The sequence below is a fragment of the Mirounga leonina genome, unplaced genomic scaffold (genome assembly GCF_011800145.1).
Source record: "Mirounga leonina isolate KUSES-001 unplaced genomic scaffold, KU_Mleo_1.0 Mir_178, whole genome shotgun sequence".
Classification (NCBI taxonomy): domain Eukaryota; kingdom Metazoa; phylum Chordata; class Mammalia; order Carnivora; family Phocidae; genus Mirounga; species Mirounga leonina.
In genome coordinates this window covers 1,052,992-1,079,058 of record NW_023270464.1, presented here as the reverse complement: position 1 = coordinate 1,079,058, position 26,067 = coordinate 1,052,992, and the positions used below count along the sequence as shown (strand labels likewise).

The following is a 26,067-nucleotide window of genomic DNA, read 5'->3' as shown; positions in this document are numbered from 1 at the left end:
CATGGAGGAATGGTGCAACTCACCATTGTTGCGGTGAATGGGATGTTGTCAATCAAGGATGATGCAATGGCTGAAACCCAGACCACCAGGATGATGGCAGTTGTGAGGCGCTGATCCTCTGGGACCATCTGGAAAGGAGCAGATAATAGCAGTGCTATGTATCATAGCGGCACTGATAAATCACACACACTGAGGATGGTAGGACATGTGGGACTCACAGGGCTGTCAGTCCTTCCTTTCACATAGGAAAAGACCAAGGCAAACCCTGGTGTGCAAACAGAACCAGCCTGGGCTTTCCTGGCTAATACTGGGAGCCTCAGGTGGGTCTACAAGAAACTGAGGAGAGTGATTCCCAGCCACCCCCAAGCCAACCAGCCCCTGGGGAGGGGAGAATGGTAGCCCCATTCTTGGTGGCAGCACACACTGGTTACTTATCTCCCTGCAGAGCCTTGGGGCTGTGCATTCACTTACTAACACTGGTGTCTCTATTGCTCTCCTTAGATGGTTTTAACTGAAAGCTAATAGCAAAATTGCAGGCATCTGTAATTATTTATTCTTTGGAAAAAGTCTCTCTTCATCTCTAGGCTACACAGGATAAAAAATGTTCCCTGCTGTAATTTTTACATAATTTGTGACCTATTCTTACCAGATTTTTTTTTTTTACAAAATCAAAGTAACAGTGGCTGAAGCACATTCTATTGCAGTATTTAATGTACCTTTATTAGCAAAGCAGTCTGCTCTCCAACATATTCTATTAAGTGGAGATGTGCCAGTGCCTAGAAGAAATGGATATATGATGAGAATTTTTTTCAAAGAAACATGTCTTTAAAATGAAAACAAGTGAACATAAGGCTGGTTCAGGCTCTCATGTCTTATAAAGGATCAGACTCAAATACACAATCTATAAATAATTTACTATCAGATAGGCACAGATTCACTGAAAAGAAAGCACAATACCACAGGCAGGAATTTCTCATTGATTTGTGTTACTGTCCACATTAAATTTACATTCAAATGGAATACCATCTCTTTAGGATTGCTGTATAGGAGCACTGTTCAACTGTACATAATGAAATGTCACTCCATATAGAAGGTCTTTCAAGTAAATTGCATTTCAAATTTCTTTTTGAAGTTCAACATCACAGAGTTTTAGAAGAATCAAAGAAAATGCATGGTTTTTAAAACTGTCAAAGAAAGAAAGAAAAGATCTCTTTAACTGCAGCATGTAACTATTTTCTCAGTACTACTCAGATTGAGAAAATTGTGTCCAAGGAAACGTAGGAAAGAAGATTAGATGAAGGAGATGTAAGTGCAAGAGCTATCCTGCTCAGGTGCTGCCTTCGTCCCAGCCAGGGAAGGGATGTTCTGCTGCCCACGATGGATCCTGAAAGTAAGCACCAATACAGAACCAAACGTGGGCATGACACGGCTGCCTTGCACCTCTCAAATATGGCCTTTGTACTGTGATGTCACCATGCTGAATGACTATAAATATTGAAAACATCAGCTTGGCCATGTTTAAATACAAGTTTACAACTTCCCTATCCACATGTAGAGCTGTCGGTTAGCCTTCATTTAAAAGCTGTGGAACCCAAATGTTGGGTTGTTTTTTTTTTTTAATCACAATTCTCAATCAAGTTTGCTATTATATCAAGAAAATCATTAGGATAAATCTATTTAGATAACTCTGTTCATAAATCTAGTCAGCAGTGTTGGCATTAGAAATTAAATCATTCTTTATTGTAGGGGCTGTCCTATACATTGTGGGATGTTTACCATCCCTGGCTTCCAGTCCCCAATGTGACAACCAAAAATGTCTCCAAAAAGTTCCAATGGTGCCACAAAATCAGCCCTGACCACCTGACAAGAATCACTGATTTATAATAATCCATAAATAAATAAAATTTTTAATTTGCAAAACACAATTAAATGTAGTCACATCTTTTATTTCATTCTATACTATTGATTGAAAGACATGTATCATATGATCTCACTGATACGAGGAATTTTTTTTTCTCCCCCTTTCTTTTCCTTCTTTTTTTTATTGTTATGTTAATCACCATACTTTACATCATTAGTTTTTGATGTAGTGTTCCATGATTCATTGTTTGTGCATAACACCCAGTGCTCCACACAGAACGTGCCCTCTTTAATACCCATCACCAGGCTAACCCATCCTCCCATCCCTTTCCCCTCTAGAACCCTCAGTTTGTTTTTCAGAGTCCATCGTCTCTCATGGTTCGTCTCCCCCTCCGATTTCACCCCCCTTCATTTTTCCCCTCCTACTATCTTCTTCTTTTTTTTTTTTCTTAACATATAATGCATTATTTGTTTCAGAGGTACAGGTCTGTGATTCACCAGTCTTACACAATTCACAGCGCTCACCATAGCACATACCTTCCCCAATGTCTATCACCCAGCCACCCCATCCCTCCCACCCCACCCCCCACTCCAGCAACACTCAGGGAGGGATGGGGTGGCTGGGTGATAGACATTGGGGAAGGTATGTGCTATGGTGAGCGCTGTGAATTGTGTAAGACTGGTGAATCACAGACCTGTACCTCTGAAACAAATAATGCATTATATGTTAAGAAAAAAAAAAAGAAGAAGATAGTAGGAGGGGAAAAATGAAGGGGGGTGAAATCGGAGGGGGAGACGAACCATGAGAGACGATGGACTCTGAAAAACAAACTGAGGGTTCTAGAGGGGAAAGGGATGGGAGGATGGGTTAGCCTGGTGATGGGTATTAAAGAGGGCACGTTCTGTGTGGAGCACTGGGTGTTATGCACAAACAATGAATCATGGAACACTACATCAAAAACTAATGATGTAAAGTATGGTGATTAACATAACATAATAAAAAAAAGCCAGAGGTCTAAACCAGATTAAAACTTCCTGCTAGATATCAAATAGAGATGATTATATATGAGTATATACATACACATACATATATATACATACACAGTATTATGTCCACACCTTGATGTGAACCTATAAACAACTATCTATTTATATATTAATATCATATAATTAACCCACATATCAACATTCATGGTATGCAGTGTAAGACAACATAAAGGAAAAGCTTCAAAATACTTGAACATTGTAGGGGCGCCTGGGTGGCTCAGTTGGTTAAGCGACTGCCTTCGGCTCAGGTCATGATCCTGGAGTCCCGGGATCGAGTCCCACATCGGGCTCCCTGCTCAGCAAGGAGTCTGCTTCTCCCTCTGACCCTCCTTTCTCTCATGTTCTCTGTCTCTCATTCTCTCTCTCTCAAATAAATAAAATCTTAAAAAAAAAAATTAAAAAAAAATACTTGAACATTGTATCTACTAACTCGGTTCAAAGTAACTGGTTTCTTAATTTAAAAAAGTCAAATCAAATCAAAATAGAACTATCTAATAAGAACTCTTTTATAAAATGGCAAATGAAATAAATATGTGACACTTAACCAACCCCTTCAGACTGGATGACATATATTGTTCTATTTTCAATTCACTGACCTTTCCTTCCTTTCCAATTCATTCTGTTATTGAACCCATAAAGTTTTTTTAATGAAAGTGTTATATTTTTTAAGCTCTGAGCTTTGCATTTGCTTCTATTTTATAATTTCTGTTTCGTTGACTGTTTCTTTTGCTGTGCAAAAGCTTTTTACCTTAGACGAACCATGAGAGACGATAGACTCTGAAAAACAAACTGAGGGTTCTGCGGGGGGGGGAGGATGGGTTAGCCTGGTGGTGGGTATTGAGGAGGGCACATTCTGCATGGAGCACTGGGTGTTGTGCACAAACAATGAATCATGGAACACTTCATCTAAAACTAATGATGTAATGTATGGGGATTAACATAAGAATAAAATTTTTAAAAAATGAAAAAAAAAAAAAGCTTTTTACCTTGATGAAGTCCCAATAGTTCATTTTTGCCCTTGCTTCCCTTGCCTTTGGCGATGTTTCTAGGAAGAAATTGCTGCGGCTGAGGTCAAAGAGGTTGCTGCCTGTGTTCTCCTTTAGGATTTGGATGGACTCCTGTTTCACATTTAGGTCTTTCAACCATTTGGAGTCTATTTTTGTGTGTGGTGTAAGGAAATGGTCCGGTTTCATTCTTCTGCATGTGGCTATCCAATTTTCCCAACACCATTTGTTGAAGAGACTGTCTTTTTTCCATTGGACATTCTATAATTTCTGTTTCTCTCCTAAAGATTCCTATCTTTTCATTCATTTCAAATTCATTTTTCTTTACCTCATTGAGCATGTTATAATAGATAGTTAAAATTCTTTGGTCATTTCAACATCTGGATCATGTTGGGGTTAAGATCTATTTATTGTTTTTTTTTCCTTTTAGAATTAATTACATATTCCTCATTCTTTGTATGTTGAGTTCTTTGGCATCGTCTCATGGATATTGTCAATGTTAAGATATGTAGACTCCGGGTCCTGTTATAATCTTCTGGAGATTATTTTCTTTTTCAGTTAGAAGTTAAGTTCAGACCACAATCTCTGTCTCACTTTCCATGGATAATGGTTCAAATTCATATTTCCCATGATAGTTTCAGTCTGTCTCACATATGCTGAGTTCAGCACTTGGAAACTTGTGCAGATGGGTCAAGTTTCTGTTGAGTTCTTTAAACCTACCTATGTTGATTTGTGCCTGTCCAGCATACAGGAGTTAGAGACTTGTGTGAATGGTTCTAATCTCAAATAGTTCTCTAGGCCTTCACTAGGCTGGTTTGGGTCTGTACCACACATGCATTGTTCAGAATTGTACATTTTCATGCATGGAATTGGGGGTGTAGAACTCTCCTCTGAGATTCCCTCATTCTCTAGCCCACAGATGCTACTTTCTCTGGCTTCTCTGGGTGGAAAGGTGAGGATACTGTGGGAGTGCCAGGCATTTATGCCACCATGCTGTGCTATGACTGAAGCCTGCCTGTCCTGGAGGGAAATCCAGGAGAGAGAAAAAAAATCACCCCAAGAGGGTCACTTCTCCAAGTATGAATTCCCTTCCACAATCCACCTGGTTTTGTTTATTTTTCAGAGTCCATGGGTACTTGGTTTTTGTATTTTGTCCACAGTTTCAGTTGCAATCAGAGAGAGGAATAAACTTTAATAGGTTTATACCCCAAAGAACAGCTAGAATTCAATATTCTTTCTTATTATGTAACTCAGTTAAAACACTCTTCCTTCAGCTAACTTCTAGATTTAAAAAATAGATTAAATGTGCTATTTCTCCTCTGCCAGATCCTCTGCAATTGATCTGTGCACCCATAATCACCACCCAGGGATCCGGACAGGGGCATAGCTAGACCTAGTGTCCATCCTAGAGCCCTCTGCGGGGTAACGGACGGAGGTCAGCATGAGTCACACAGCAACTCTGGATAAAGAGAGAAGGATGCTAGTCAACCTGAATCCTGTCAGAATTTGAAAGGAAATGCCTAAAAGTCCCATGACCATTAATTGAACCAAGGTGGAAGCCCAAGTATGTCAGTATTCAAGAGGTCAAATAGAAAGTCATGTGCTCTTTGGGGTCCTTTTAACAGATAATCTCTGATCTACCTTTCCCTCCTGTCTTTTTCCCCCCCTTTTTCATGATATCTCATCTTATTTTAAAATCATCTCCATCAAAATCTGACCTGATCAAAACACACACACCTACCCCCCCCACACACACACACTCTGATTTTTAAAACCTCTAAAATATATTGAAAGTTCTGACATTTTTTTTAAGATTTTATTTATTTATTTGACAGAGAGAGAGAGATCACAAGTAGGCAGACAGGCAGGCAGAGGGAGAGGGAGAAGCAGGCTCCCTGCTGAGTACAGAGCCCGATGTGGGGCTCGATCCCAGGACCCTGGGATCATGACCTGAGCCAAAGGCAGATGCTTAACCATCTGAGCCACCCAGGCGTCCCAAAAGTTCTGACATTTTAACAGCTGATACATTCAGCTATTTTCACAAACATTTGGAATACATTATAATTGAAATTATTCTAACAACTTAAATTACAGCACTATTTTTAGAGAATATCACAGTTAGGTTAAAAACAGATTATTGAAATTGATAAAGAGCTCATTATAAATCCTTTTTGCTGTAAACATCCAAAAACGAAAATACCTATGTATCCATTTTTCCCCAGAATTATGCATGTTTCTTCCCAGTGAACTCACTAGCAATCTTGTTTGTAAATGACCCTCATGTTCAGGTGCCTGGCAGAAAAGCTAGATGACCACTCTCATTCTCTAAAAATAAACTTCTTATGTTGTTCCCTTACACTCAATCAGAGATCCATTCAAGGCATTTATAATTTAAAAACTAATTCCATCTATTTTTATATTCCATGTAAGAGATACATTAGAAGAGACTTGAATACTTATTGAAAAACACTAAAGCAATAAAATTAAATAAAAATTTTTATTAACTGTTTTTGGTAGTCATAGTGCTGTGTTTTCCTCTGTTTTAATTTGCTATTTTTATTTTTTAAGGGGGTGGTTTCTATATTTGTTATTTTCCCCCCAAAGGCAAGAAGAATGAGCCATTGGTATTTTTGAACTTGTAATCTGAATATATATTGGTGGTCAATCTCTGCCCCTCAGATGTAGGCAACTGTGCTCTCTGCCAGAACTCCTCAAAATTAATTTTTCCAGTGAATGAACACTCTTTCAGTCATTCACATTATGTTACTTCTCATTTGATCTTAATTTTTCTTAACACAGTTGAGAATATAAGAAACGTATGACCTTTATGTTATAAACTTCAGGGCTTATGAATAAATGTAACTTATGCCAAAAAGTAACTTATATACAAGAAAATGATGGGTAGCCAAGGAGAACTCGGAATGTTGCAGTGAAGTTTAGTTTGGCATTTGGCATGAGTTATTAACCATTAACATGAAATCATTAAATGAAACCTACAAATTAGAGACTTTATCCCTCTTATTATTAGCACTATTACTATTTTCAGTGACAGACTCTTGGCATAGCTAAAGATGTCCCACTGACAAAGACACAAATAAATCTAGATGCACAGGAAGACTTTCCAAACATCCTGGACACCCAAAGAAGGAAATGGATACAAAGCATGAACATGCCTAAAAGGGTAACTCATTGCTTAGGAACCAAGAAATCACCAAAGCTTCCTAATATTGCCTAAAGATTACAATTCTTTTCTCTTTCTTCTCGGTTTAAGACTCTGATAAAAATATCCTCACAAGAAGCCTTCTTAGATGAATCCATCCAAGAACGACTCTCCACACAACACCTGTGATAATTATTGTGACTGACTATTGTATCTCTGGACACACAGTTCCATTTATAAACATAAATATTTTATAAATGTAAAATCCTCATAAACCAATATTCCAGATTGCTCAGTCCCATTCATTCCTTTATTCATTTGACAAATGTTTATTGAGTGCATATTATGTGCCAGGCACTGTTGGGCAGCCGGCAGCATGCTTAGGAGGAGCACCCAGGTAGAACTGACAAGTACAAATACACATTCACCTAGTAAGAAGGCCATTGGGTCTGGATTCAGTGAACAAGTGAACATATGATGGAAAATAATGTGAGTGGTAGCTGCAGCCAGATCATTCATGTTTAATAAGCTTTGGTTGAGGTTTTGGATTTCATTTCAAGTGCAACGAGGACAACACACTGCTGTGAAAACACCAAATGTTATTGTTCTTGCCAAACATTCTAAGAAAATGAATGGCATTTGCAGCAGTACAGAAGGATGTCTGCCGCTCAAACGTTTTTCCAGAAAGATCCAAGAAGTACTTGAAGGCTAACTTTTCAATATCACAGGGCAAAAGTGGAAACAGTGTCTCCTTCAAGATTTTCAAACCAAAGCCTACCACCTGAGAAGTCAATAAATCTACTTAATGTCTCTCAACTCCCTAAAACAGCCAATTCTTGTTTCATTCTTATGATTATGAAGATAGGTTTAGTTATTTTTTTTAATGTTTAAGGTAATAATTAAGAAAATACAAATATTATCTATAGCTCAAAACACATGGGAAAATAGATATAAAAGCATTTTAACAATATACTTCATCAGTAGATGGGAAAAGGAAATACCAAGGAAATGCAACAATATATCAAATATAGGACATAACAGTAAATAGTTTAAAATTAGATCCAAATGTATGTTCTTTACTGGAAACCAACTAAAAACAAAATGACAGAGATTCAAAATAAGTGAATGAGCAATTTCAGGAGACTTCCAGTCCAAACAGAATGGTATAGACCCCCTTCTACCTGCTCATCTCTGCTAAGCACAACTATAAACCCTGGAAATAAATCAAGAGACAACTAAAGGAGAACTCTTAAAGGTGGTAATAGGAAAGTAAACTGGTTTGGTACTTCAGGATAGGAAGAATTATCAACAGCAGGACATCATCTGTCTCCCAGAACCAACATTTTCTGACCCCCCCAACATAGCAAGAGAAGGCAGTCACATGGGCTTGTTCCTCCCCTGGGTGGAACAGGATCCTTCTGACAATACCAGGTGATTATGGCTCCCCTAACAAGGAATATCAGTAGAAGTCCTGCCAACAAAGGTGGCCAGGAAAGCTGTCCTCCCCTGCTGAGAAATACCTGGCAGGGACTCAGATCCTACAGAGAGATGCCACCGTAACACAAACCTGGGATCTCAGTCCTTTGGACACCAGGCCTGAAACCCCCTTCTCTGCCAAGAGATACCTAGGGCAGCTGTGGGACACTGATTGGGGTATCCTATCAGAGTGCATGGCCCAAAAAATGTTCTGAGGCCCCCACGGAAAGGGGATCCCACTATAACAACACCCACTCAGGAGGCCTCTTCATTCCTGCAGGCCTGAGACTCCTCTTCTCCAACATAGAAAAACCCAGGCAGCCCAACCTGGGGAAAACCCTTCTACCTCCTCTTTGAAAATTAAACTGTCATTAATACCATAGACCACAGGCCAGAACCTGAGGGCTAAACTTAAAACAGGATGACTGCCTGCTGATATAAAAGATTTCTGTATGATTCAAAGTCCCCTAAAATAATGGATAAAATATTCAGGATGCAACCAAAAGTCACCTACTATATCAGAAACCAAAAAACAAAACAAAACAACAACAAAGAAAAACAGCTTGAATGACAAAGGACAATCAAATTGACATCAACACTGAGATAAATCAGATGTTGGATTATCTAAACAGGATTTTAAAGCAGCCATCATAAAAATGTCCCAGTAATTATAAATTCTCTTGAAAAAAATTTTTTAAAAAAATATAAAATCAGATGAAGAAATAGAGCTTATTTTTTTAAGGACCACATGGAAATTATAGAGCTAAAAAATAAAGTAACAAATCTTAAAAAAAAATTCTTAGTATGGGCTCATGGTAAGAGTGGATATAACAGAGGAAATAATCAGTGAATTTGAAGACAGATTAATAGAATTCACCCAATCTGAACAACAGAGAGAAACATGTGTGTATACAACAAACTATTCTTTTCCTCATGGGTTTTATATATTTTATAATTAAAACAAAAATTATAATATCTGATACTCAAGATAATGATATTTAAACATAGAGTAGATTAAAGAAATCGCAACAGAAATGAGGTTTTCACACTTCACTCAAAGCAGTAAATGATAATACCAGTAAACTCTAATAAGTCACAAATGTATATTGAACTCTCAGTGCAACCACTACAAAAACTATACAAAGAGATATACTCAAATATACTATAAATAAATCAAGATATAACCCAAAAAAGCTCAAGGAAGTCAAGGAAAGAGAAACATAAAAACTAGAAACCAAAGAAAGAAACAGAATATAAATAAGCGGCAGATTTAAATCCTAATTTAAGTAAATTTTAAAAATAACCTAACTACATGCTATTTGCAAAAAATTCATTTCTAAGTCGACAATATGGGAAGATTGAAAGTAGAATGGCAGGAAAAGATATATCACACACACAAAAACTAAGTGATTATATTAATATCAGCTAGATTTAAGAACAAAGAAAATTAGTAGAGACAAAGAAGATCATTAAATAATGATAAATGTATCACTTCAATGGGAAGACATAACAATCCTAAATGTGTACACAGGGAATAATAAAACAGCAAAAAACTGGTAGAGCTAAAAGAAAAAATAGACAAATCCATGCTTGTAGTAGGGGGCTTCGACAACCCCCTTTCAGCATCTAATAGAACTACTAGATATAAAAATTGTTGAAGATATAGAAAAATTAAACAACATTGGACCAAAAAGATTTTATTCACATATATGGAACATTCCAGCCAACAACAGAATACACTTCTTTTTCAAGTTCTCATGGAAGATTTGCCAAGAGACCATATTCTGGGTCATAAAACAAATCTCAACAAGTGTTAAAGAATGGAAATCATACATTCTATGTTCTCCAACCATAATGATGGAATAAAAATAGAAATCAGTAACAGGAAGACAATAGAAAAACCTCTAAAACATATGAAAACTAAACAACATACTTCTAATTATTCCATGGGTCAATGAAGAAGGCTCAAAGTAAAATTTAAAATACAGATAACTGAATGGTAATAAAAATACAACATATCAAAATGCATAGGATGCAGTTGAAGCAGAACTGAAAGGAAATTTTATAGCACTAAATGTTAACATTAGAAAAGAGGAGAACTTTCAAATCAGTAATCTAAATTCCTACTTCACCCTGCAAGGCTTCAACCAGCCCCATCATTTATTGATTTACAGATTTCACTTTCCAATCCTTGGTTTCCTCCCCAGTTCCTTTGACAGGAATTCCTTCTGTTATTCCTGATGAAGGAAGTACATCATAACAGAATCCACTGGTCTTAACATGTGCTCCACTACCCAGAAGCACTGGACTTGATAGAATTATGGCCTGCTGAAAGTTCAGCTGCGCTACCTGCTGCTGCAAGCCCAAACTCTGAAAAGTTGCGGTGTCTTCCTACATTATGCAGTGTATGCTTTAAACAAATGAACAATATATGTATGTCACTATCTCCTGCATACCTACTGGAAAGCATGAGTGCAGGAACCAAAGGGTAGAGATGGGAGGGTTCCTCCTTGCTATTATACCCAGTAACCCAGTTAATGAATTTTTGCTCCCTGTCTCTACAGTCTTGAGCTCAGGGAATGCAGCTAACAGAGAACACAATGAAAGTGCTGCTATGTTGGAAGCTGAGAGCACTCTGTGGCCTTTTGGGATCCTCATATGCTGTAACCATCAAGCAGACAAGAGGAGTCCATCTGCTATCCAGGATGACCAGTCCCAATTATCAGAGGGAGCTGGGCTGCTGTTCCCTCAGAGAGGCAAGGAGCACTGTCCAGTGCATTCACATAGGTGCATTCACGTAGGTGCTTCCTTGCATTCTGTCAGTCCTAATCCATGGACACCTGGGCACTCCAGTGAAGACATGACCACCAAGGACTCAGAACCTATAGAAATGAAGGTTTGGGTCACCTCCAACAGTGAATAAAATCCATGTAGCTGAGGTGGTGGCAGGGTAAGGCAAAGATGGTATTAGAGAAGGAAGTTGATTAACAATCCAGGCTTCATGTCAGCTATAGAAGCTGGGACCAAAGCAGATATGTGTTATGGTATTTCACTGCTTCTTCCCCCACCCCTGCCCGTTATTATCCATTGCCATGTATGAAGAGCACTAGAGTAGCTAACACTTTAAGTTTCCGGTATAACTGAATCAACATCACCCCACACCGCACAGTAGCTGATGGGATATTATGCAACTCTTGTATTGGGGACAGGTGGTTTTCTCCTGGACTAGGATAAAAATAGATCCTAACAGTCACAAGTGCAGGACTGAACTGGAACAGCCCACATTTGCCCCCAGCCCACTCTCTGCCTTCTCCTTGGCTCTGTGCACCTAGAAGCTGTGCTTCCTGCCTTACCTCAGTCAAGCTCTCCTATCTTCTGGTCTTGTCTGGATCTGGCCAATGGAACACACTGGCAAAACTCAAGAGTTGGGAGAAAGAGGGTCAGGGTATTTAATCTTGTGGCTCCTTCCTGGCCAGGCTGCAGACTATTAGGCAGCATTCTGCTACAAACCAGGGCTGGGCAGCCCTCTCCAGAGCTGCAAATCCCAGCTCTCCCCTTACCCCTTTGGGCCATGCAGTCATGACTTCTATTCCTATCCGGTGCAGAACTTCAACACACCATTCTTTCCCCAAACACTTGACCTTCAAGCACATAATCTCTTTCTTGCTGAGACCCTATGCAGCAAAAAGAGTCAGAAAGAGTCACCCAATTTCAAACATGCTCTTTACAGAGCTGTTTCAGGTGGAAAATAAGTAGAAAATATCCAAAATGCCAGCTGAGCATGGCACAGCCATATGATTATTTAGATGACATAGCAATACATTTACATGAAAAAAAAGACTTTACCAGCAGGTTATTAAAGAATATGTATATTTATGATGTGGAAAAATTTTAATTATATTTTTAATTATAAATTTATGCATGTGCATAAATGATCCTAATTTTTTAAAAAAATTATTCTAATTTTGTTTTAATAAATATACATATAGAAAATAAAATAAAATATTGATTCTCAATGGTGCATAATGTATAAGTATTTTCTTCTTTTTATCTAAATTTTCTAACTTTTATTTTTTATTTTTTTTATTTTATTATGTTATGTTAGTCACCATACAATACATCATTAGTTTTTTGGGTTTTTTTTTAGATTTTATTTATTTGACAGAGAGAGACACAGCGAGAGAGGGAACACAAGCAGGGGGAGCGGGAGAGGGAGAAGCAGGCTTCCCGCCGAGCAGGGAGCCCGATGTGGGGCTTGATCCCAGGACCCTGGGATCATGACCTGAGCCGAAGGCAGGCGCTTAACGACTGAGCCACCCAGGTGCCCCACATCATTAGTTTTTGATGTAGTGATCCATGATCCATTGTTTTCATATAACACCCAGTGCTCCATGCAACATGTGCCCCCCTTAATACCCATCACTGGGATAACCCATCCCCCCACCACCCTCCCCTCTAAAACCCTGTTTCTCAGAGTCCATAGTCTCTCATGGTTCATCTCTCCCTCCGATTTCCCTCCCTTCATTTTTCCCTTCCTTCTCCTAATGTCCTCCATGCTATTCCTTATGTTCCACAAACAAGTGAAATCATATGATAATTGACTTTCTCTGCTTGACTTATTTCACTTAGCATAATCTCCTCCAGTCCCATCCATGTGGATGTAAAAGTTGGGTATTCATCTTTTCTGATGGCTGAGTAATATTCCATTGTATATATGGACCACATCTTCTTTATCCACTCATCTGTTGAAGGGCATCTCGGCTCTTTCCACAGTTTGGCTATTGCAGACATTGCTGCTATGAACATTGGGGTGCATATGGCTCTTCTTTTCATTACATCTGTGTCTTTGGGGTAAATACCCAGGAGTGCAATTGCTGGGTCACAGGGTAGATCTATTTTTTAATTTTTTGAGGAACCTCCACACTGTTTTCCAAAGTGGCTGTACCAACTTGCATTCCCACCAACAGCGGGTTCCCCTTTCTCCACAACCTCTCCAACATTTGTTGTTTCTTTCCCTGTCCATTTTTGCCATTCTAACTGGTGTAAGGTGTTATCTCAATGTGGTTTTGATTTGGATTTCCCTGATGGCTAATGATGATGAACATTTTTTTCATGTCTGTTAGCCATTTGTATGTCTTCTTCAGAGAAGTGTCTTTTCATCTCTTCTGCCCACTTTTTGACTTGATTATTTGTTTTTTGGGTGTTGAGTTTGAGAAGTTCTTTATAGATCTTGGATACCAGCCCTTTATCTGTAGTGTCATTTGCAAATGTCTTCTCCCATTCTGTGGGTTACCTCTTTGTTTTGTTGACTATTTCCTTTGCTGTGCAGAGCTTTTTATCTTGATGAAGTCCCAAAAGTTCATGTTTGCTTTTGTTTCACTAGCTTTTGGAGATGTATCTTGAAAGAAGTTGCTGTGGCCGATGTCAAAGAGGTTACTGCCTATGTTCTCCTCTAGGATTTTGATAGATTCCTCTCTCACATTGAGGTCTTTCATCCATTTTGAGTTTATCTTTGTGTATGGTGTTAGAGAATGGTCGAGTTTCATTCTTCTGCAGGGGGTTGTCCAATTTTCCCAGCACCATTTATTGAAGAGACTGTCTTTTTTCCATTGCATGTTTTTTCCTGCTTTGTCAAAGATTATTTGACCATAGAGTTGAGGGTCCATATCTGGGTTCTCTATTCTGTTCCATTGGTCTATAAGACTGTTTTTGTGCCAGTACCATGCTGTCTTGGTGATCACAGCTTTGTAATATAGCTTGAAATCGGGCAACGTGATGCCCCCAGCTTTGTTTTTCTTTTTCAACATTTCCTTGGTGATTCGGGGTCTTTTCTGATTCCATACAAATTTTAGGATTGTTTGTTCCAGCACTTTGGAAAATGTCAAAGTTTGATCGGGATGGCGTTGAAGGTATAGATTGCTCTGGGTAGCATAGACATTTTAACAATGTTTATTCTTCCGATCCATGAGCATGGAGTATTTTTCCATCTTTTTGTGTCTTCTTCAATTTCTTTCATGAGTGTTCTGAGGTTCCTAGAGTATAGATCCTTTACCTCTTTGGTTAGATTTATTCTGAGGTATCTGATGGTTTTTGGTGCTATTGTAAATGGAATTGTTTCTCTAATTTCTCTTTCTACAGTTGCATTGTTAGTGTATAAGAAAGCCACTGATTTCTATGCATTGATTTTGTATCCTGCCACATTACTGAATTGCTGTATGAGTTCTAGTAATTTGGGGGTGGAGTCTTCTGGGTTTTCCACATAAGGTATCATGTCATCTGTGAAAAGAGAGAGTTTGACTTCTTCTTTGCCAATTTGAATACCTTTTACTCCTTTTTGTTGTCTGATTGCTGTTGCTAGGACTTCTAGTACTATGTTGCTGTTTCAAAAAATAGAAAGAGAAAGAAAACTTCCAAACTCATTCTATGAGGCCAGCATTACCTTAATCCCCAAACCAGGCAAAGACCTCATCAAAAAGGAGAATTTCAGACCGATATCCCTGATGAATATGGATTGCAAAATCCTCAACAAAATCCTAGCTAATAGGATCCAACAATACATTAAAAGGATCATCCACCATGACCAAGTGAGATTTATCCCCGGGATGTAAGCATGGTTCAACATTCACAAATCAATCAATGTGATAGAACACATTAATAAGAGGAGGGAGAAGAACCATATGGTCCTCTCAATTGATGCGGAAAAAGCATTTGACAAAATACAGCATCCTTTCCTGATTAAAACTCTTCAGAGTATAGGGATAGAGGGAAAATTCCTCAAGTTCATAAAATCCATCTATGAAAAACCCACAGCGAATATCATCCTCAGTGGGGAAAAGCTGAAAGCCTTTCCCTTAAGATCAGGAACATGACAAGGATGCCCACTCTCGCCACTAAATTTTCTAACTTTAATAAGTGTGAGTAGTACCCTTTTTGTTAAAGTTAAAATTCTGAAATTTCAATTTTTTTCAAAGAAGCCACTAAGTTTTAAACGCTTAAGGAAAACACTTCCACATTCATACTTTTTATTCTATATCTGGAAGATAAGGCCCTAGCAAAGATGATCTCAGAAAGAATCAAATGCAGCAGGTAGATGAGGCAATCAGGAAAGTTTTATCTTGCTTGGCTGGGATTTCAATATGCCACATGCATGCCACCGTGTGAACATGTACAACTGCATGTAAATAAATAATGAAACAAAAAATGAATAAGTAAACCTGGATATCCAATATCAGTAATCATCTCAGGAGGTTTAAAAAGTTGCATTTCTCATTTTGAAATCATTTTAATGGCAATAATCTTAAAATTATGTAAAAATAGTTCCCTGTCCATACAAGAATATGTATCTCATAATTTAACAAGATTTAAGAGAAAATCATAGTTAGAGCATAAATTCACAATCTATGTTACTTAACTGTCAACAATGTCTAATACCAAATTTTAGTTACACTTAATTGCATTTGCAAATCCATAGTTGATAATATATAGAAATTATTATAGAGGAAAGGAAATCAATTTAAGACTAAGTACTTAAATTTTAAAAATCCTATCACTTATTCGGTGGAGAAACTTGAATACAATGGATTAAATCTATGACACACATATCTTGCTAATGGCAAAAACTAATAACCACTGTCTTGTAGGATTTGGATCTTTCAAGATAAGGTCCTTTTGCAGAGTCACTGGAACTTAGCTCCAAGCTTTACATCCTAGGGTGATGGCAAATTCAAAAAAAAAAAAAATTCCTCTACTGGCTGCACCATCAGAGGGAGAAGGAGGTTGAGGAGGAACCAGTCTGGCCCCACTTGACGCTGCAAAGGAAGCCTGCTGCCTCAGCACCCTGTTTGTACAGAATATACAAGGCCGGCATTTGGCCAAGAGGAGGAATGAAGAGGAATGCCCACAGAAATTGGGGGGGTGGGTAGAAGAAACACTCACCTGGAGGTCAGCCAGGCATGGGGACAGCTTGGATGCTGCCTTCAGACCAAGGTCAGTGCCACAACTGCCAGACTAGACAGCACTTCAGAGTTGGTGGGGAGAGTGGAATAGAACACCAGGACATGTTTCCCTGCCCACAGGGGACAGAGGCCTTGCTAAAGTTGACTTGGCTTCAGGACCAAGAAAGTTGTGCTCTGTAAATAGTCCCCTAAGAGAAGCTGCAGATGGTGGTGCAGGTCCCTCCCAAATGAACACACAAATCCTGGATATAAAACCCAGTGCAAGCCTGGTGATGAGTTTTAAAGAGGGCACGTTCTGCATGGAGCACTGGGTGTTATACGCAAATAATGAAACATGGAACACTACATCAAAAACTAATGATATAATGTATGGTGATTAACATAACATAAAAAAAAAAACCCAGTGCAGTAGCAGAATGTGGCTGTTTAGTCCACTCAGCCCTGCCTACCAGGGGGTGGCACTCATGGGGTTGGGGGCACAAGATTTACAATGAGTTCTCCAATGACTAAGGGGTATAGGAGGGGCAGGGAGCTGTCCGGAGCTGCCCAATGAGAATCACTGTGCCCAGAAGTGTCCCAGGGAGTGCTATTTGATGTGTTTGATACCAGAGTTTTATTCATAAAATGAAAAGATTCAATCAAATAATCTCTAATATTTCCTGCAATGGAAATTCTATGATCTGTGAGATCCAGTGGACTCCTGGTGACACTGACTGCACACCTATGGAAAGCGTGAGAACCCTTCTGAGTTCTACAAGCTATATAATATTGGCAAACTTTGAAATCATGAAAGAAAAACTGTTTTACTATTCTTTTGACAAATAGGGACTTCCAAGAAAAATTAAAATAGATGAAATGCTTTCTTTTTATGAAGCTTAGATGATTTCATAACTTTAGGAATATTAAAATGTATCTATGATTTGATTTATTCAACAAATCATCACACTTGACACATTACACTTAAATGGAACTTATTGAGGCCATAATTACAAATTGACTAATTATATTTACTTTTTTAATGCTTTTTCCCCCAAATTGAAGTATAAACTGCTGAATTTTAAAAAATCTAGTTCTTAGTTTGCTTCAGTGACATTATAAAAAAACCCATGAAATATCTATAAGCAAAAGAAACTGTCAATCTTAAAGTAAATCTTTCACTCCTCAAATATTCCTAAGCATGTACTATGTCTGGGCTCCAAGAGCATATGGGCACACTCCCAACATTTACCATCCATCCCTGTGAAGTCAGACCTCACACAATAACTGGTTTAAAGACTCACCAATAAAATAGACTATGAATTTGGTGACTGAGGAAGGACCTTAATCTGGGAAAGTGACCTTAATCTGAAGGCCAGGAAGGGCATCCTGACTATGGGAAAGCCAGCATACTGCGGATAAAGCCTCAACAGGGCAGTGTGGTGGAACCCCTGAGCAGGCACTGAGGCATCAAATCAGAATGTTTCTAGGTTGAGCATTTTTGTCAGGTCAAGCTGACAAACACACACATACACATTCATTTTCCAAAAACATCAGTTCCTCCCTTTGGAAGTCAGCCCTCCTCATTCCCTGTAAACTGTATACCTGGGGATACTTCCTCCCACCATTGTGGGCTCCTTCCTGGTGGATGGAGCATCAGAGCCCCTGGGAGGTAGATAAGATACTGGGAGAGGGTCTCTCTGAGATACCAGACTGTGGGCTGGGCTTCTCCACACCATCCCGGGAAGAGCCAGCTTGGAAATAAAGCTGAGCAGAGCCCAGATATTGGGGGTCAAGTGTCACAGTCCTGACAATATCCTTTGACCTCTTGATCCAATTGTACCTGGACTTAGCATCCATCCATTAGAATTCTCAAGAGTTTCTGCCATTTATTACCAACTGAGTCTACTCAACAGGTGCAATGATCACCTAGCCCTGAGACACTGCTGCTTCTTCATAAGTTTATTTAATTTAAATAACTTTTTCTAAGGACTTTATCAGTACTTCCTACCACCTTACTATTTTATCCCAATATCCTTTATTCTTGTTTCTTGAAGGAGGAAGAAGTTATATGAGTGTCCATGGGCAAATATATATAGTTTGTCTCTTCTTCTACCCATAACAAAGACTATAGCCTAGACAAGGGTTTATGTCCTGAGGATGACATGAGGCCAAGATTACACCACCCCTAGTGCCAAGCACTTCAAATGCACTCAACCAGTATAGGTGAGACAGATGCCCTGAGCCCAGGAGGAGCTCTAGAGTGGAGCGTGACCATGTTGGATGGCCAAAGAAAGAGAGCCTCTACCTCAGGACTGGCTGCCACCCTATGCACAATAAACTACTGATTACTACTTTGGTGATTACTGGTTTTATTTCTGCTATTTTTTGAACTGTTGATAATTTTCCTCAGACTCTGAATCTTTGTGAAGATACACTTCCTCCGGGAACCATAGCCAGTGACACCAGCTGGCAAGGGCATTGTACAAGTTCCCATGTTCATTCTTTCAATATCTTCCCACTTGAGCCCCAGGATGACCAAGCACAGGGCCCACTTCTAGGGAACAGGCAGGTGAGGTAGAAGCCCTGCCCTCCAGGCAGGGATGGCCTTTCAGGGAGACACTAAGAAGTCAGAGATGAAAGCACTGCTTAGGATCAGAAAGGAGGGATTACTTGCCATCTTGGAACATAAAAGCTTGGGAAGTCTTCCCAAAAGAGATGCTTCAGATGTCCTTGAGAGATGGAGGAACTGCACAATGCAGAGTCTGTGATTCATCCAAGACCCAGAAACAGGGCAATTTCAGAGGACTCGGCTGGGGGTCAGTGGGAGTAAGGGCAAGCCAAGACTGGGGGTGCTAAGGTTGCCACAACCTCAACTCCCAGAGATGAGAAAGTGGAGCTCAGTCCTACAGGCAGATTGGGTGTGTGAGCTCAAGGTGGGGCATAGACAAGGGCATTAGGCATATGAAGCATGAAGGAAAGTGCCTCCCTGATCATCAGAACTCAGTAGGTGTGAGTTTCAAGTCCTTTCAACTGCCAAGGACCCATCTCCCTATTCATGGGAACATCAAGTTGCTAAGTAAGAAGGACAAGTTCAGGAGTCAAAACACTGACTCCTCATCCTCCCAGCCATTCCCCCAATACACACTCCACCGTTCTGTGTAGCCTGTTGGGGGAGGAACACTATGTAAAATCTCTGTACACCTGACCTGTGGATGCCCCAGCATGGTGTTCATTGATTTACTTACAGTGGTTTCTTTTAGAAGTTGGATATATGATCTATAGTCAACTAACCTTCAACAAAGCAGGAAAGAATATCCAATGGAGAAAAGACAGTCGCTTCAACAAATGGTGTTGGGAAAATTGGACAGCCACATGTAGAATGAAAGTGGACCATTTCCTTACACCATACACAATGATAAACTCAAAATGGATGAAAGACCTAAATGTGAGACAGGAATCCATCAAAATCCTAGAGGTGAACACAAGCAACAACCCCTTCAACCTCAGCTGCAGCAACTTCTTGCTAGACACATCTCCAAAGACAAGGGAAATAAAAGCAAAAATGAATTATTGGGACTTCATCAAGATAAAAAGCTTTTGCACAGCAAAGGAAACAGTCAACAAAACCAAAAGACAACGTACAGAATGGGAAAAGATAATTGCAAATGTCTTATCAGATAAAGGGTTAGTATCCAAAATCTATAAAGAACTTATCAAACTCAACATCCCCCTAAAAAAAAAAATCCAGTCAAGAAATGGGCAGTAGACATGAACAGACATTTCTCCAAAGAATACATCCAAATGGCCAATAGACACATGAAAAAAAAAAAAAGCTCTATATCACTCAGGATCAGGGAAAAACAAATCAAGACCACAATGAGATACCACCTCACACCAGTCAGAATGGCTAAAATTAACAAGTCAGGAAACGACAGATGTTGGTGAGGATGTGGAGAAAGGAGAATCTTCTTAACACTGTTGGTGGGAATGCAAGGTGGTACAGCCAGCCTGGAAAACAGTATGGAGGTTCATCAAGAAGTTAAAAATAGAGCTACCCCACCGCCCACCAATTGCACTACTAGGTATTTACCCTAAAGATACAAATGTAATGTTCCGAAGGGGCACGTGCACCCCAATGTTTATAGCAGCAATGTCCACAGTAGTCAAACTATGCAAAGAGCCCAGATGTCTATCGACAGAGGAATGGATAAAGAAGATGTGGTATATATATACAATGGAATACTCCTCAGCCATCAAAAAGAATGAAATCTTGACATTTGCAATGACGTGGATGGAACTGGGGGGTATTATGCTGAGCAAAATAAGTCAATCAGAGAAAGACAATTATCATATGGTTTCACTCATAGGTGGAATATAAGAAACAGTGCGAGGATCATAGGGGAAGTGAGGGAAAACTGAATGGGAAGTAATCAGAGAGGGGGACAAACCAAGAAAGACTCTAAACTATAGGAAACAAACTGAGGGTTGCTGGAAGGAAGGTGGGTGGGGGAATGGGGTAATTGGGTGCTGGACATTAAGTAGGGCATGAGATGTGATGAGCACTGGGTGTTACATGCAACTTATGAATTACTGAATTCTCCATCTGAAACTAATAATGTTGGCTAATTGAATTTAAATTTTTTTTAAAAGTTGGCAATGTGAATAGCTAAGGACAAAAGGAGTGGTATAACTGCCGGTCTCACAAAATTTTCTCCTCAAAAGGTAAGATAAACAAGAAGAGAGAAGTAAAACTACAAAACCAGGACTTCCACATAACTTGAAGATAGAGAACACCAAATGTGCAAATTATCTATAAATAAAAAGAGAAAACAGCATCACTTTTACTATTGTCTTCCCTCCCTCTTGAGGCTTTACAAAGACAAACCAAAGGGGAGAAAGGGAGTTAGTTAGCAAAGGACTAGGGTGATGGTGCAGGGCCATGGGAAGCTACTATGAAGAAAGGGTTCCAGTGAGGCTCTGTGTAATGGGGCAGGAGCACTGATGGGGCCCTCCTGGGAATGCCTAACTTCTGGGGGAGAAAAGAGCACAGAGGACAGGAGAAGTTTCTTTTGGTAACTGAGTAGTCAAGGGAAAAAGAAGAAAACAAGGCAAAAATGGGGTCCCACAAATCACAAGTGCCCAAACTTTGCTCTGCCGACAGAAGAGGGCACCATTAAATAGGAATCACTAAAACAAAACAAAACAACCAAACAAAAAGCACTGGGTATTACACGCAATGAATCATGGAACACTCAAAAACTAATGATGTAATGTATGGTGATTAACATAACATAATAAAATAAAATTTAAAAAAACAAAGAAACAAGCAAATCCAATAGCATTAAATTTATAGGAGAAAAGTAAAGTCATACACAGAGCTAGCAAAAAAAAAAAATCAAGAATTAAAATTTTACACATATCATTGGGGAAAATTCCTCTTTGAAAACATCTATGAAACAAAAGAAAACTGCATTAAACTCATTAAATATGCTCCAGCAGGTATTTAAAAATACAAACATCGGGGTGTCTGGGTGGTGCAGTTGGTTGAGTGACTGACTGACTCTTGGTTTCAGCTCATGTCTTGACCTCAGAGTTGTGAGATCAAGCCCCACATCAGGCTCCTTGCTGAATGCAGAATTTGCTTAAGACTCTCTCCCTCTCCTTTGTCCCCCCACTCCCTCTCTCTCTCTCTAAAATAATAAATAAGTCTGTTTTAAAAAATAAATAAATAAAAATACAAGCATCCATATTAAAATCCAGAAATTCAAAAACAGAACACATAAATGGACAAATAATGGGGAGAAACAGAGTTGAATGAACAAAGGAACAAAATAAAATACAAAGATTTCTCAGAAATTAGTAAAAATTACAAGATACCTAAGGCAGTAGACATAAATAAAAATGTAATATAGGGAAATGAAGAAAGACATCAAAACAACCAAGAGAATTAAAATTAAATAAATTAAATAAATAAATAAATAAATAAATAAATAAATAAATAAATAAAAATAAATAAAAAGGGTCACAGAGACAGTGATGGAAACAGAAAAAGGGAAACAAAGGAATATTTGTTTATTGGAGTCTCTAAAGAAGAAAAACAAAATAGTGAAATGGAACTGATATTTAAAACTAAAATCTCTGTGCCTTTTCATCAGCAGATCTTCAGAATTTCTACTAGTGACTGGGAGTTTAAAAGTGATATTGGGTTGTATAAAACAGAAAAAAAGAATAAGCTTGAAGGTGGAAAGTAGGAAATTTTATCAAATTACCTTTAAAAATTGGTGTGGAGGGAGGACTTTAATGCCTGAAAGCTTTCTAATGGTATTCAAACCAGGGTTAATATTCCCACAGCACTTTCAAGAGGTAGTTTGTAATGGCCTCTCTAATGGAAAAATATTTTGTAGGAAACGATGAAATAAAAGGAAATATGCAACTCCAAAAAGGAATTATGCAAATATTGCCCTGAGAAACTTGTAAAAAATGCAGAAAAGTAGAAACAAAGCTAAAAGATGTTGCATCTGACATTTTTGGATCTTAGATTCTCTGCAGTTTTGAAATTAATGCCAAATGATTTCCCCCTTCTAATTCTCTGTTCCACTCAATCGCAATTTAAAATTCTGATATATCCAAAAACAGATTTTTAAAAAACTGTTAACTGCAAATTATTTTAGGAAAATGCTGTGTGGAAAATACTACAGCAAGTAAAATACAAATTGGTCTTAAGTACAATGACACAAAATAAGTACTGGTTCCTTCCCAAATAAGAAATCAAGACTTCCAAGAAATGTTTTAAAGGATAGAAGAATTAAAAAGCATTAACAAAGGCATACAGACAAAATACAGAAAATTAAATGTCAATATAAGACTACTTTGATATGACTGATGCTTTAGTTCTCTTTTTTCATTTAAATGTAATGTTACTTTTGCCATATAATACATTGCTATAGTTTAAAACAAAACTGAATACAAACTGTATATTGAGAAATCTAACTTACACCTCTTCTGCATCTAACCCCCCTCATAAATAATCATTTTTCTTGTCTCTAGTATATCCTTATCATATTTCTGCTAACAAATTGTAATGATGCTTTTTAAAAAGAATCAAAAACCAGTATACCTCAGCTCATTCATCTTAGCTTTAAAAAAACTAAACTAAAAACTAAAAGCTGCAGTACATTCTAATAAAACTATTAGATTTCAAAGAATATAAAATCATCAAGGCCCATAGGTGAAAACAGAGTTTGGTTGACATTACACCTTTCAAAACCAACATAAAAAACAAGGCAATAATGGAACATCTTTTTAAAAATCAGTAAGAGAAAGGGTAAACAAATGATGTAAATCCAGCCAAACTGTCTTTAAAATATCAAGACTATAGAAAAAAAATTTCAACATGTAAGAATTTAGGAATTTTGGCACACTTTTAGCCCTTTGTGTGGAATCATCTAGAGCAGGCATACATTTTTTTGTAATAGGCCAGAAAGTAAATACTTTATGCTCTGTAGGCCAAAAGGTATCTATTGCAACTGTATAACTCTGCCAACATAGTACAAAAGTAGCCATAAAAAATAAGTGAGTGTGACTTTGTTCCAATAAAGTTTTATTTGAAAAAGCAAGCAGTATGCCAGATTTGGTCCACAGACCATAGTTTACTGACCTTTGTGTTAGAGAATGAGTTTCATTTGACTCACTATTACTGGGAAAACTTCAGCAAAAGGACAAGTGGTCAGCATTTAACAATATATACATGTACAACTAAGGTTAAAGCAAATATATGTATTGAATGAAAGATGAAAATAGAGGGGTGCCTGGGTGGCTCAGTCGTTAAGCATCTGCCTTTGGCTTGGGTCATGATCCCAGGGTCCTGGGATCAAGTCGTGCATTGGGCTCCCTGCTCAGCAGGAAGCCTGCTTGTCCCTCTCCCACTCCCCCTGCTTGTATTCCATCTCTTGCTGTCTCTCTCTGTCTGTCAAATAAATAAATAAAATCTTTAAAAAAAGAAAGATGAAAATAGAAAAAAAAATCTTACTACTGTATCAGCAATAGGTAGGCAATAAAAGATATTGGAGAAAAGACTGAAAAGCCAGATAGTAAAGGTTAAAAAGCAAATTGGGTATTAACGATATTTTAAAAGATTTAAACACAAAGGTAACCATTAGAATAAAAATACAAACTTCTCAAGTACCAAAAAAAATTATCAATACAAGAACAAAGAACATACATCTTGAAGAGAAATGAACATAGCTAATACAACAAAATACACATACTTACAAATATGCCAGAATTAAGACTAAAATTGTCAGTCATATCAATAAATGTGAATGTACTTAACTATTAAAAGAAAGAGGCTTTCAATTTGGCAGAAAATGAGACCCCATTCCATGATGTATACAAGAGACATGCCTAAAACAAGATGATTCTGAAAGACTAAAAGTGAAAGAGTAGGTAAATGTACACCAGGCAATACAAACACACAAACAAAAACGGAGGGATAGCTGACAAAGTAAATATAACAAAGAAGGAAATTTTTCATGCTCTAAGCCACAAATCACAATGCAGAGATAACACTTATGAATACTTAATGTACTAAATAACAGAGAAACAGACTTTATGAAGCAAAGCTACAGTATATACAAAGATTCAAAATCCTAAACACAATAATTGAAGACATATACATCACATCTAGTATAGGCCAATCACATGGACAAAAAGTGAAGAGATAAAACATTTAAATAACATAATCTATAAAGAAAATATTATGAACTTATATTTAACTCTATACCCTGAAATACAGGATACAAATTCTTCATCCAGGGATTCCCCAGCCTGCACCCACTTCAGCTTAGGTGTTGTGCCAGGGCACCCACTGCATTAGAGCCCAGGGGCCACACCAACCTGCACCCATGTCAGCTATACTTGCCCCTCCAAGGTGCCCACTGACAGCCACAGCTCCAGTCATCCAATGAAAGTCATCAAGCCCAACAGAGGGGAAGACCATATACAAGACCATTCCTTCAAGTTTAGGAGAAGTAGATGTTCTGTCTAATCCATAGAAACAAACATAGAAGTCAAGCAAAATAAGGAGAAGCCAGAAGCCGCACAGCACAAAAACTGGCTGCCTAACTTGCTTACACTAAGCCTCACACCCTGTACTTTGGTGAGACTACCTTTCTCAGTCACTTTTGCCTCAGTCCCAGCATGATGAGTCCCTCCCCCAGAAGGTCAGCACAAACCCCTCCTGACACCATGTCTCCTGACCAGGGAGTTCTTCAGGGCCTCAGTTCTAATGGAGGTGGTGTCAGCTCTCATTTCATAAGCAGACCAGAGCACACCTAGTTCAAACTTGCCACATTAGGCCAGGGAACAAATACTGCCCACAGCAGGCAAGGAGATGACATACTACATATTGAAAACCTTAAATACACCACCAAAAAAATATTAGAAATAATAAGTGAATTCAGTAAAGTTCAGAATAAAAAAATAACACGCAGAAAGTGGTAATGTTTTTATACACTAATAACAAAGCAGCACATGAGAAAGTAATAAAATAATTCCATTTATAATTGCACTAAAAAGAATGAAATAC

At 38.3% G+C, this 26,067-nt stretch overlaps 1 protein-coding gene across 2 annotated transcripts in view; it reads right to left on the bottom strand.

Annotated features, from left to right (window-relative positions):
* OCA2 (OCA2 melanosomal transmembrane protein) overlaps window positions 1-26,067 on the bottom strand; it is a 545,103-nt gene that overhangs the window by 209,276 nt on the left and 309,760 nt on the right. For both annotated transcript variants that reach the window (XM_035023928.1, XM_035023929.1), the window contains 2 exons: window positions 717-776; window positions 24-128 (listed from right to left, as the gene is read on the bottom strand). In XM_035023928.1, coding sequence (XP_034879819.1) covers window positions 24-128; window positions 717-776 — 165 coding nt within the window. The remainder of the gene's footprint in view (window positions 1-23; window positions 129-716; window positions 777-26,067) is intronic.